Source organism: Saccostrea cucullata, unplaced genomic scaffold (assembly GCF_032062105.1).
Source record: "Saccostrea cucullata isolate Sc308-1 unplaced genomic scaffold, CSIRO_AGI_Scuc_v1 ctg6249, whole genome shotgun sequence".
NCBI lineage: Eukaryota > Metazoa > Mollusca > Bivalvia > Ostreida > Ostreidae > Saccostrea > Saccostrea cuccullata.
The window spans coordinates 16,554-31,045 of record NW_026936982.1 but is presented as its reverse complement, the minus strand read 5'-3'; the positions used below and the strand labels follow the sequence as shown (position 1 = coordinate 31,045).

The 14,492-nt window shown below is 34.0% G+C and overlaps 1 protein-coding gene across 1 annotated transcript in view; it reads left to right on the top strand.

The window, feature by feature from the left end:
- LOC134246998 (uncharacterized) overlaps positions 1–13,238 on the top strand; it is a 47,893-nt gene extending 34,655 nt beyond the window's left edge. Inside the window, exon 3 of the mRNA XM_062729350.1 lies at positions 12,595–13,238. Coding sequence (XP_062585334.1) covers positions 12,595–13,046 — 452 coding nt within the window. The 3' untranslated portion in view covers positions 13,047–13,238. The remainder of the gene's footprint in view (positions 1–12,594) is intronic.
- Positions 13,239–14,492: the final 1,254 nt, after the last annotated feature.

Sequence of the window (14,492 nt, the reverse complement as noted above, 5' to 3'; positions counted from 1 at the left end):
AGATTTTGAAAACTATGTAAAACATCACGTTCAAGGTCATGGGTTCAAATTATCAAAGTGTATTCAGGAAGTTATTGTCACAGATAATTTACAAGTTTATCATGAAAGCCGTATCTCTTAACATTAAAACATATAACGAATTTTAAGTCTAATGTTTTATAAAGTAGGTCAAACTTGAAGATCACGGTTATGGGGTCTTAATTCATAGTGTATTTAGAAGAGTCTTGTCACAGGCAATACACAGGTTTAATATGAAAAAGCTGACTCAAACTTTAAGGTCAAGGGGTCAAACATCAATGTTCATTTATAAAAGTCTTATCACAAGTTATATAAATGTGTAATGAGAAAACCCTATCTCTTCTAAACCAAATATATATGACCAAGGTAAATTTTTTTGTGTCAAAAGAACAGACTGACAGACAAACAGCTAGACAGACAGACGAATGTGATCAATTTAATTTCCACTCGCTTTAAGAAAGCGGGGGGACGATAAAAGCTGTAATACCTACCTGACTGTAAACATATATGTTTTTTTTCTTTTATTCTGTAGGTGAGAGTATGGTAAACACATGGGAGCCTAATAAATTTAATCTGTCCGGGATGGCTTTTAGTACATTTGACAATGACAACGACAAGAACCTTAACTATGACGGTGGTAACTGTGCTCTTACTAATAGAGGAGGATGGTGGTTTAATTCTTGTCACTACGCCTTCCTTAACGGACCGTGGTCTTCTTCTGACTGGAAGAGACTCTGGCTTCCTACTGTCAAATCTGGGACAGACGTGAGGGCTACGATAATGATGATAAAACATCGCTAAATACGTCATTTGTCGACAAAACGTCATTAGATGTGTGTCTTCTTGACCAAACGTCATTAGATAGGTCATTTACTGATAATACATTACTAGATCCAAATTAGAAATTTTTTTGAGTGCATTATCAAGCTTTTCATGACTTCGTAACATTTTAAATGGATTTGGTTTATTTCATAGTATGTTAAGGCCCATCTCCAATTTTGATATAAAACATGCACTTTCAGAGGAAGGTAAGGTTTAAATTCCTAAGTAATTTTTGAAATATGTATATTGTATCTTTGTTTTACCTTACAGATTAGGATTCTTCAAGAGAAACTACGAGTTTCTTTAAGGGTACATTGAAACATTAAATGCATTAAACATTAAAACATTAAATGCATTAAATTTTTACGAGAATGGGACATTTTGTTCATTCTTGTTTATCATTGTCAACAGACACATAAATTCCTTTTATTTACGTTGATTATCAAGCTACATTATTTAGTCTAATACAGGTGGAAAATAAACTAAAATTGTGATAAATCTCTTGTATAAAGAATGTATTTTATATCAAAACAACAATTTTGAATCGTATGATTAGAAAGGAATATCTCTACTTATAAATCAGTTGTACTTTACGAGACATTCCACTTGGCAGAGATGAACCATAAGAACTTCGTCATATATATTTCAAAAGGTTATGTGTGTTTAATTCCAGATCTTCCTCTAGCTCGATATTTTTTCTGTAGTTTTTTCTTCAACTGTGTCATTATCATCATCATCATCATCATCATGCATGGTGTGTGAAATATCATAGTTGTTTATCCTTGTTGACTCTTTCGATTTTATCAAATCGCTACGTTTGATAGAGAAAATTAGAATAGAAGAAATCTAATCAACGAAAGGAGCATATGCATCAATAGGCCCAAAAGCCACAATAACTATGTCATCTTAGCCCCGATGTTTACCAATCAAAGATTTTCCCCACGTTTTACCAACGATCTATTGTGACTCCATCTAAACTCTCTGTGTTTCCAGCGAAACAAAATTGTCATGCTTCAATCACAGCATGATTACTAGTATCATTTGCAAATGATACTGCAAAATGACTTTTTATTAAACAGTTATTGGTTATCAGCTTAAGGTCACAATGTTTACAACAGTACTAAGCCCTATTCCAAAATTTGGGCAAAAAGTAGAAAGCACATGGACAAATAAGATATCATGTTTAAAAAAGCATTAGTTATATTGTCCAAAATAAAGTGTCCTCAATTTCTGTGTAAATATGTTGTTAAAGGACATGATAGATTAAAATCCCTTTTTGGCCCCCTGGTTAAGGTTGTCTTAAAGAATGATGAAACAGTTTATAAATAAAACTATGCCAAAAAGGGTGTATTGGTTCTAAGTTCTAAGAAGTCACAGGAAGATCAAAAGATACCGGTATGTCAATTTCCGAGTTTTCTCATTTTTTATACAATTTTTCATTGATTTTCCAGCACATTTTGTTTCAGAAAACATAGGACACACGCTTCCTATCTACCAAATTTATCAATTTCATGAATAAGCATCAGATGCAAATTATTTTCAAAAGTCTCAGATAAGCAAGATTGCGCTCTTTGTTTCCCAAAATGACAGTATACTTGACGAAATGCCACCGGTATTGAGGAAATTTGGGAAAATATTACACTTCTACACACTCTAGAGCCATCCGGGTAAGATTTGAATCAAAATTAGTTCTGGTTTTAAAATAGGCATCATTTCAAGTTCGTAACTGCTAACTATCAAAATTTTTTACTGTATTCTGGTTTTTAAGTAAAACAATGGGCCAGATTTGGTGCTACCATTCCTTGTCCTTTATTTTCGCCTGGTATGCCCAGAAGAGTTGTAGAAGTATGTAAACAACTGCGTATGTATCGATGTTCTGTCTGCTTTAACCATAAAGAATCTCGTCTGTCATTGTATACAAAAATTATTTTATAAAGGTGCCAAGCTTTTCTTCTTTAGCAAAATTCTCTTTCAATTCCTATTGTTTTAAAATTATTCCGTTGAATTTGCTAAAAAAGAAGAGAGAGAGAGGTGATATTTACTTTTCTTTTCTCTTTGCTGCGAGAAACGGTTGTCGAAATCAAAATAATGATATTCTTCAGAGAGGCTCGAGCATAATCGCCGATACCAAATACAAGTTCAGCACTTCTGTTAACGTTCTTCAATTTCACTATGTCTATTGTTTTGTTCAAAATTGCAGCAAATATATTAAGCAACAGAAAAATGACGAAAACCCCATAAGTGAAATAAAAGAACATAGCAAAAACTTGTGAGACTTTCATTAATATTGCAACATTATTTCTCCCAACGAGTGTGTTCGCCAAATTTCCCAAAACGGTGATGATGTTCCTGAAGCAACAGGCTTCCCAAAAAGTAGATATATCATAGAAGAAAACGCATACAGAGTGATGCCAAAGACAACAGAAAACCCAAGTAAAGGATTGGAAGACTTATAAATCACTCTCCAGAAAACCGAAAATGTCTTGGTGTACTCAAAGGCCCTTGAAATTTTTAGAAAGGCAAAAAAGGAAATAATACCTAATACAGACTGGATTGCAATGTTCAGTACAATTATTTGGTAGTAATTAATGATATTGTTTTCTCCTGTATACTGTTGATCATAAAACATCTTCCCAGTCTTGTCAGATATGTTTTTGCGGATAACAAAAAGGATTATACAGCAGGCACTGATCAAGGCAAATACTACTTCCACCCAAAACCAGACCCTTTTGATGACATTTCTACAGTTTGTTATCAACTGCACCACAATATCAACAGAAATAAAAATAAAGTATAGAACAAAAAGAGCTAGAGAGGTTTGTAATGAAGTAGAACATTCGTTAAAGGTCAAAGATTTCGTAAATGGCCGTAAATGAATATATGGCATTGCAAATCCTTGTTCGAGAAATTCCAGCACAGATACTGCATTAATAAACATATTAGTATTTGGGTTATAAAGTGTGAACTCTGTCATTACAGCTCTTGTGTGTCTGTCAATCCAATTATTGTCTTTGGCATCTTAAACTTGTTCTGATTAGCACGTTCTTCATCCAAAAGCAAAAAGTACCCACCTCTACTGTTCGTGTTATATTCAGCAGACACAGGTGTGCCAAAAATAACACTAGAATCAATACATGACCACGCATCGATGAAACCAGAATCAGAACAATCGGGCCGCCATTGCTGTCATCTTGGGCAGTGAGTTCCCTTGTCTTCTTCAGCTAGTATATACGAGTCTATACATGTACATGGATAGGCAGTGGATACCGTAGTGCTCTCACATTCCCTTAAACAAGCAAACGGTATCTTTTATTGTATATGTGTGTCTTACATTATTTTGGTATTTTTATACTTCTTTTATATTTCAAATACATTTTCATTATTCATATCTATTCAGACTATTCCACAGATCTTTAAAAATGATTTCCCAACATAACACAAGGTAGTTTGATAATGAAAACTTGATGAATACAACATAATTTAAATGGGTTTCTTGAAAATGTATTGATCGTTTTACCAAGAACCTCTCGGTTTCATTAATTCATTACATGATAAATAAAGTATAGATGTTAGCTTCAAATGTGCTTATAGGGGAGAATATTACTAAATTACTGAGTACATTATCCAACAAAGATAGGTTGAATAAAAATTCTTAAATGTTTAATTCATAATTCCAATATTCAATTACAAGATCAAGGTTAAGAGGTAAAACGTTTTGGTATCCAGCGAAAAGGTCTTGTTATACACTTGTACAGGTAATATGAGAGAGCACAAGCACCAGAAATTCAGAAGTAACGACCAAAGTTAAAATCGGCAGGTTAGGTCAAATTCCAAGTTAAAATTCATAAGGTAAAAATAATAGACCCCAAAAATGCCAATATATAACAAATATGAATCCCCCCAAGCCATACTTGGTACCTTTTCGAAGTGATTGCGATGGCAAATCTTTTTCAAAAGTATGTCAACTCTCAAACTCTATGATAAAGTTCAAAGGTAAAACCATTCGTACTCATGCAAAACTTTTGTAACAGGTAATAAATGTTGGAATTGTTTAAGGCTTAGAACTAGACGTTCAAATCTTTTGGGCAACGTCTTTAGAAAGTTAAAAAAAAATATGTCATGAAGTCATGAGATCAAATTGTATATAAAAAGCCTTGTCACAAAAAAATACATTTAAGATATATGAAAGCTTTGTCTTCTACCATTAAGATCTTATGACCAATGTTAAATGTTTTCAAAAGAAGGCCACAGTCTCTGATCAAGGTCAAATGTAAAAAATAAAAATGGTAACCAGAGAAAGATTTTGTTATAAGAAACAGGCAATTAAAATATGAAAGCCCAAAACACCAAATGAAAAAAAATTAGCCAAGGTAAATAAGAAAATAGGTCAAATTTCCAAGGTCAAGATCGGCAATGTTGAAAGATATACACATGTTGGAATCCAAGACATACACATTGAACAGTTCAAAATTAATGGCAATTTAGAAGTTTAGTAAAATTTCGCAAACGTAGGTCAAAGTCTCAGACCAAAAAGTCAATTATCATGTACATGAAGAAATCTTACGATGAATATACTCAAATTGGACTCTTGTGGTACGAACCAAATATTTTTAATTTACTTTTTTTTTAATTCTATGACCGCACAAATCAAGTACATTCCAGTTGTAATTTTGTGCTCATCTTAGCAAGCGACCGAGGGTCACAGATCCTGAATCCCTTTAGAATGTCTTGTACGTATAAGATACATATATATGTAAGCATGTAAAATTTAAGAACCCTAGGATTGTCCGTTCAAACCATATGACCAGGGTTCAAGGTCATAAAATGTAGGTCAAAATCCAAGTTCAAGATGTTGAAAATGTTGCAACCTTAGAGATGTCATTGCCATAATATACACAGACGAGAGACGCTTAACTACTAAGTTTGACTACACATTGTTTCGTATACCCGATCAAAGGGCTCAGGGTAATATGACAAAACAGCAGGAGATGCTAACTCCTTAGAAGCACAAGATTCCACTTCGGAATTTCCCGGTGTTCCTGTTTTATGAATTGTTTACAGAATTGTATTGCTTGTATTTTTCATGTTTTTATTTTTTCATCTTTTTCATACGAAAGCCCGAGCACCAGATAATCAAAACTTCTATCAAAAATTAAAGTTTTCAAAGCAAACCAGACTCCAAGGTCAAGAGGTCACATGTGTTGAAACAGAAGAGAATGTCTTGTCAGACGAAATGCGCGTGTCAAATATTAAAGCAATTGAGTTATACGTTCCGGCACAAGGACCAAGCTGGGTTAAAGTTTGGTGAACCTTTCAAAAAATGGGCCAAATTCAATAGTAAAAGTGTAATGTATTGCAGTCAAAAAGCTTTTATCACCAGGAATTCACATGCAAAATATGATTGCCATAGCTCCAATGATATATGAAAATAACGAACAATATTCAAGCTGAAAGCTTTAGAAAATACAAATTGGAAGCCGTGTAAATAGTGACCCGCAAAACATCAGAGACGGGATCGGGTGACATGGAGGAGTGAGCATCTTCTACCGATCGCATAAACTAGAAATGTGCATCTTGGTTAATGATCGGGAAAAAAACATAAAAATCGGTAGACAATTCAGTGTGTAAAAAAAGTCTATTATCATGAAAAAGTTAGTAGGAATTTTTTGTGATGAACTGTACTTGCTGAAAGGTCACTGAGCCTTTGGGTCAGCTTGACAATACAGGGACCAGGTGTATTAGAATTAAAATTAAAGACAGTGGATATGTTTTTGAAGTTTTTATGAGGTCACAATAATACCTAAATTGAAGCTAATATCAACTGCAAAATGAGACAATATTGCAGTCCTTTTTTGTCTCTGTACTACTACGGCGTTTAATAAACAAATATTAAGATTTATTACCCAATGTTAACTTTGACTTGCATATATTCTAAATAGAAGTTCTGCGTCCGTTTTACTTTTCCAAAAACTTCTTTTTCTTTTTTTTTTTTAATCCTTGTTATATTGATACATATATGCAATTAAAAAAAAGGACACAAGAAAAGTTAATTCTAAATAATAAATACTAGGGAAGTTATATTTTCTGTGAGCTGAAGGTATTCTTTTAAATTTCTTTCACAGTTTTGGGTTCGCCAAAAAGTTTTCCCATAACTTTGTATCAATATCCTTGCGTTTAGCTCTAACATCTCTTGCGTGGATTTGGAAAAAGATAGATTGACACCATGCCTAAAGAAGTTAAAAGTGGTAAAAATAAACTATAGTAGTAAAAAGTAGGAACAATAAACTACAAGCTTGAAGTTTCTTCTTCATGACGTCACGTTACTGCTGTGGAAATAATTTAAAAACTGAAAACATATATTTATATATTTATTTACATACTAATTTTTTTCTCCCAGTGTTTCTACATGTATTTAAAAGAAAACATCTGTACCTAAGAACTCATATGAAAGGACAGTTGCAAATATACCTATGATTGAATCATCCATAATTCCTTTGTATTTTATCATGAAAGGTTCTTGCGCACCTCGAAATTTTCCTTTATTCGTAATGAAAACCGTCGAAATATCCCCAAAATTAAATTCTTTATGATAGAAATAGTTTCATAATTATATATAATATAATCATGTTAGGAAGTTTCTTTATATACAAGTGTTTCTTAAAGTTGTCCTGGAATTACATTAAAATAAATGTAGCAATTATGTTATCGACATAAAAGATATGAAAGACATTTTCAAATTTTAAAAAAGTATGTTTTAATGAAAGTGATATGGAAGTGTTAAATTCAGATATCAAGCCTGTAACCTATGTATTGACGCAAAATCTACTGAATTGTAGCTCAGTAATCGATTAAATTAGAGTTTGACTTGAAACAAAAACAGAGAGGGGAAGATACAACATTACTATAATTGGGGATAGCTATTATTTCTCATGTCATACTATTGAGTTTTTGTTTATAAACTGGTAATGTTGAGTTAGAGAATGCACCGTCCACGTGATCAAATTCAGCATCGGATGCGTGAGCATTGTGGGGCGGGTGGCGCCATCTATAATATCCACGATGTTTGATATATTGCCAAGCAGCTCTACCACTTTCTATAAATACAAAAGTAAGAGTCAATCAATGTTTCATTTATGTCCTTTTGAGAAAAAAAACATTCTGAAAAAAAATGTCTAGATACTGAAATAAAAACTGAACGCTTATATAATATTTGTGAAATAAAACGTTCTTTAATTTGTTGACAGTGATTAAGATAAATCTTTTAAGCGGAACATATAAATGTACCTCAGAATATCTCTAGATTAACATGTCATGCAAGCATGGATTAATCTAAAATAATAAAAGAATGAGGTCTTTAAGTATGATAAGATGAGAGAGAGAGAGAGAGACTTAAAATGACCATATTCGTGAGGCAATTTTCGTTTCTGAAAAAAACTCTGAGTTATCTCCTGTGAAAGTTGTAAGGACCTAAGAATCATATGAATCATATGGCTGCCAGCTAAGTGGGGTATTGTCCGTGTTGTCACGTGTTCAGGTTACATGACCTGTTTACCTGTGTTATGATATCTACCTGTCAGGTATTTATACTTACTGGTGTAAATATAGCGGTGATTTAAACTTTTGCTTTGTTTACTATTGCATATTAGCTCACTTTATCAAAAATTTGAATAAACATGTACATGTAGTACATATATTAAACCTTAAAATAATCTATTTCAAAAACAAAAATACGCAGATTTGTTTAATTGTGCCATTAAACATGGAGATAACAAAAATTTTCAAGCTCAAAAATTCAGTGAATCAATACAAATTGGAATGAGAGAAACACGGACTTCTAAAACATCAGACATGGGATTAGGTACCATGGAGCATCCCTTGTCAATATTTCACACAGCGTCCATTTGCTCTTTGTCGGTCATTAATTAATTGATAGTATTGATGTTAAACGTCTCTTTCAAGAAAATTTCCTTTATATGGAGACGCCATCACTTGTTTGTGGAGAGCTTAACATTTTGTCCTATATTCGGCACTCAGGGCCATTGAGCAGTGAACGATCTTTTTCGAGCCAGCACCTTCTGCGACACAGGACCTCCGTTTATACAGTCTCATCCGAGGGACCGAACTCTACGTCTCACGATGGGATTTGGACCCGCGACAAGAGGATCAACTCTTTACTTTGCGACTCAAGAGCAGACTCTCTAACAACTACGCCACGCAGGCGACTCGGTCAAAAGAATGGTACATAAAAAACAACATGCTAAAAAGGTCATTGTACATATGTATCTCCCATGAAACTCTAAATCCTAACAAGACTGTTATTATTTTCTACATGTTTCAATACTTTTAATATTATTCATTTTTAAAAGCTTACAAAGCGTCTTCAGTCTAGATCATATAGATCCCTTAATGCAGCAAGAAGTCTCTGATGAGACTTTAGCTCTAATGGTCTGTAAGTATAACACAAGGCAAGTAGCACTTTGATTTGAAACTTTGCAACAGACAGCAATAAATAGAATTATGCATCTTAGTGTTGTCTAATTGTATGTCAGAGATACCATTTAAACGCGTCATTCCTTTATATAAACAACTAAGTACACATTGGTGACAAGGAAGACTTAAGTGTTTAGACTGTGAGTGTTTGTTTACCTAATTTTCAAAATATTAAACAAGAAGGTATATTTTTATAAATAGTTATTGCTAAACAAAATTCATGACGATTTTCTTTTGAGCCTAGTCCTTATATTTTTAAAAAATCATTTATGGGTAAAGGGGGACCATGGTCCCTCATTGAAACATGGTCTAATTATTAATGTTAAATTTTATTTTGTATTTGCCGGCGTAGATATTTCAGTATGTAAAAGGAACCATTTTCAAATACCCTTTTTCGCAATCTTTTAATCATATTCATGTATATACATGCATGTATTTGTACTTCATTTTCCAAATCAATGGTAGAAATTAAAACAATTGTTTTGATTAACCTTGAGTTATAATGGCATTAACCTGTTTGTCCAAGTGCGTCATCGGTGCACAACGTGTTTATCATTACCAAAGGGTTTCGGAACGTGTATCGATTCTTTTCTTTTGTGTTTTTGATGTATTTGAATAAGCTGTGATATATATGTTTTTATTACATTCAGACTTTAAATCTTTAAACGATAGAGAGGTGAATTTCAATGCCCCTTGGTCAAGGGTACCATAGGGGGGGGGGCTTTACTTATATACTGAAAATTTAATTGATTGAAATCTTCTCCTTTCTAAATCAAACATAGGATGTGTGGACCAAGGGTCATTTGAAAGGTTTTACGAACCTATTGTTGAGAATAGTATACTATTTGACAATCATTCGAGCAAAGATTTTAAATCAGAGAACTAGCAAGTACAGTCTGCTCAAAATAGTGCAAGCATATGATTAATGTAATTTTTTTTTAATTCTTAAAAATAAACATTTTAGTTAATGCGGCATTTAAAAAATTAATCATAATTGATTGTTTTTTTCCCATTCCACAAACACAGGACACTTCCGCGCACACATTTAGGATTTAGCGTCACACAGGACTCCATCACACACAATAAGGATTCAGCGTCAAAATATACTCCACGTCAAACACAGCAAGGATTGGGCGTCACAAAAGAAACCACCACACACAACAAGGATGAAGCGTCACATTGGAATCTCACATCTCACTCTAAAGAATCAGAGTCATAGAATTTCACGGAACGAAACAGTTCATGGATATGATCACATGCAAAATTTTATGTATTAAACAGTGAAGAATTTTCGATTTTATGGGAGATTTCACTGGATTAGAAAATGAACAAGACAAACCGTTTTGGGAAAAAGCATATAGGATCTAACGAATAAAAATGAATGTCTGATGAAAATGGTGTCTAGAGCAGTCTGGCAGAGACGGATCCGAGTTCCGGGTGTATGTGTTGTTCTACACATTTCCTACGTGACATCGGACCGAGTCTGGATCAGTGATAGAAAAATATCGTCTTAACAAACACAACGGGCGATATACTGCATCACCTGACAGGTATTGCTGATTTATGGGGCGTCCACACCGTGAACAGGGACGGGAAGTTGATTTATATAGACATTGAGTACAACATCCACAAACTGTCGATAGAAAACAATACAAATATCATATTTATAAAGCACACAGCGCCGTGGGAAGCATGGAGTGTTTACAGCTCTCCCTCTAATGGAGACCTGCTGGTCGGGATGCGTCACACTTATTCAAAGACAGGTAAGGTCAACCGTTACAATAATGCAGGACAGCACATACAGACAATACAACACAACGACTCCGGTGAAGATTTGTATCTTCTGCCTATCTATGTCACAGAGAACCGCAATGGAGACGTCATTGTGTGGGACTGGAAGCTTGGTGCTTTAGTTGTAACGGATCGTGAAGGGAGACATCGCTTCTCCTTCAAAGGCGAATCAGGGTACTCCCTAAATCCACGTGGAGTATGTACAGACGCTCTCTCACGCATCCTGGTGTGTGATACTTATGCATTTGCTGTAGGGTTGCTTGACCAAGATGGTAACCTTTTGTCTAAGGTGCTGACGGCCCAGGACGGTCAGCGCTTCCAATGTGGCCTTGGTTACGATGACAGAACACAACTACTCTGGGTTGGTTCAGATTTCGAAAACATAGTGGACATATACAGACTTACATACAAGGACTCCCTGACAGGTAAGTTATACAGTGTTTTATTTATCTGTATAGACACTCACAGTAAATTACACCGTGCTTTGTAGGCGTTGGCATGATATAGAAACCTCACTTAATTACTGGCCCTGAGAATGAAGTAAAAATCTTAATTTCATGTCCTTCACCGGTTTATGGTGACTTTTCTACTTTAAGTTGACATTTCGAATTCAAAGTAAAACAACAAACATTCAATTAATCAGTCAATCCTTTTGGTACAAAACAGTAGTATCACAGTATCACCAGATACTTCTGAATCAATGATGAGTTCGAAACGAGTCCTTAAATAGAGGTTCTTAACTTCCTGTTTTACGGCGAAACATACCGGCATTTGCTTATTTTAGTAACATGCTGATTTCTTTTTAGCAGGCTTGCCGTGTAGTTCTTCTGAAGATCATAGCGAGCACGACTGTACAGGTGTAAGGAAAAGTTTAGAGGAGATCCACATGAAAGGTATGGAATTATAAGTATGTAATCATAAAAAAAAGAAGGAAAAGTTTTTCGGAGATTCACATCAGTACATAATCATAAAAAAAAATAATAACATTTTAAACTGTATGCTTTTGATATCTTATGTTCATGGATTAGGTTAACGTAACACTTTTTTTACATCATGTACAGAATGATCTATAAGGTTAAATTGTTATAGAACTGCGACATTGGGGGTATCAAGGTAGGATTTTCTTTGAAAACCCTTTTTGAATTTATCTCAGAACGCCATGTCTCTGATAATTCATAGTGATATATAAAAAGAGATATATTTCATAATGCAAGACTAATTTATTTCATCCAATATTCGAATATACCGGTATTCGAATACTCCTGTCGGATATTCAAATTTAAATTATTGACAATTGTGAGATCCCTAATATCAACCACTCCAGGCAGGCGTAATGAAAGTACTAATATCAACATGACACTGTGTCTCTTTACAATTGCAAATTGTGCTCTTCTCTATTAATGTGAAGGGTTTTCAGAAATCAAGAAAATTAAATAAATACATCGTGTGATGATTTACTCTTTCAATTCGTAGGTGGAGATGCAGTATTGATGTTGATCCTTCTTTGCCAATCCTACAGAATCAATCTGGAAGAGGAATACTGGATTGAGAAGTATAATGTTGTCGCTGAAAGATTCAATTTCAAGAAATATGACAAGGAATCCAGTCTTGTCAATTTAGAGAAATACCGACCAGTTCTAAAACTTGACCTTCCTGTAGTCAGTTTTTCAAGTGATTTATTTAGGCACGCCAGTTTCTTCAGATTCGCAGGCGATCCTAATTTTGTGGATGTTTTTCTGACTTGCGCAGAAAAAGACAACGTATCTGAGTATTGTAGATCATGGCTTTACCCGAAGAAGGACGGGGAAATAATTTGCTGGTTATTGCCACGACACACAAGACAATTGATAGACAGGCTTGGGGAGGATATTTATACACACCCAACACTTGACGACCCTATTGTGAACGAAGTAGTGTTGGGCTAGAGTAAGTGTTCTTTTGATAATGTAATCGAGAACGCTCAGCTGTTTTAGTGTCAAATGTGAACACAGAACAATCCAAACGTTTGTGAACTTTTTAGTCAACCCCTGAAATCATCAGATATTGTCGTCAGCTAACGCAATTTGTAAAGGGGCAGTGGTCAACATGTATTGTTGAGTGATCTTATCTAATTAGAATCGTATGTTTAAACAGGGTCATATTTGGACTGATTATAATATTTTGCATCATTAGAAATTTGTAATAATGAAAACCTTTTCAGCCGATTCATTGGAGGAGGTGATTCAGAAATCACATATTAGTTTCTTTTAGATTATACATGTATCTAATTATACATAATCAACTTTTGTCACAAGGTTATTCAAAACAATGTACAACCTGAAGTCGTCAAACCTTGTTGGTCCGTGTCCTTTGAGAAACAGTGTTATGACTTAAAATATTTCTCTGTACTTATTTGATTTCTTATGTCAGCAGGGTATGTTACTCCTCCATGGAATCTGATTCTAATTCACCCTCCATAGCATCCAAACAAAACTCACCTCCATGTCATCTGATCTTATTTCTTTTGTTCAATAAAAAAGTATCTTTATTTCATTCATTATAGTTCAGCAACCCAGCTGTTCCCAATACATTATCTTCATGTTGCTTATATATTGCCAGCGATTCTTATATGTTTCCATGAATGTTTTTTTTAATTTTAACTTTTTAAATCTTGATAGTAATTGTACGTCACATTGAATGGATCTACGAATTAGAATCCAAATCCATTATATTTCGAGAACCTTCGGTAGGATGGTCAACAGTAAAAATACAGACAAAGGAGATCTTTCCTTACTGAATATGGGAATGATTGTCATCTCCATATTTGTCTGGGCCGAAAATTAGTCCAAGGATCGGATTTATTAGTAATGTTTTACATTTTATAACAGTTTTCAAAATAGTATTTACTGATGGTTATCCAGGAGGAAAACTTGTTATAATTACAAATTAGAAAAGAAATGATTACCTTTTACCAAAATTGTTTTTAATGTAAGGGTCAAAGGTACAGTATTCCAAGTAAGGTCAATCTGGACACAAAATTTAATTCTAATGCATTGTGTTATTTTACTGTATCAAAAAAAAGTTAAAGAATACAAGTCATCATCAAACGACCATGTTTGTCGGTTTGAAGCCATGTTGGTACCCCGTTTGCATGCAAATCTAGTCTAATCTGACAAAACATAAACTTTCCTAAATGCAAACATGCTCGCTACTAAGTATATTAAGAATTGTTAATGACCTAGTTAACTAATAGAATCTATCATAACGTCGAATGTTGACTAACATTTTTCATACAAACTCTTAAAACATTGTTTTCACACTAAGATATATACGGATTTTTTAAGTTTGCACGATCATAAATAATTTTTGAACAAATTCGAATCTCATTCACC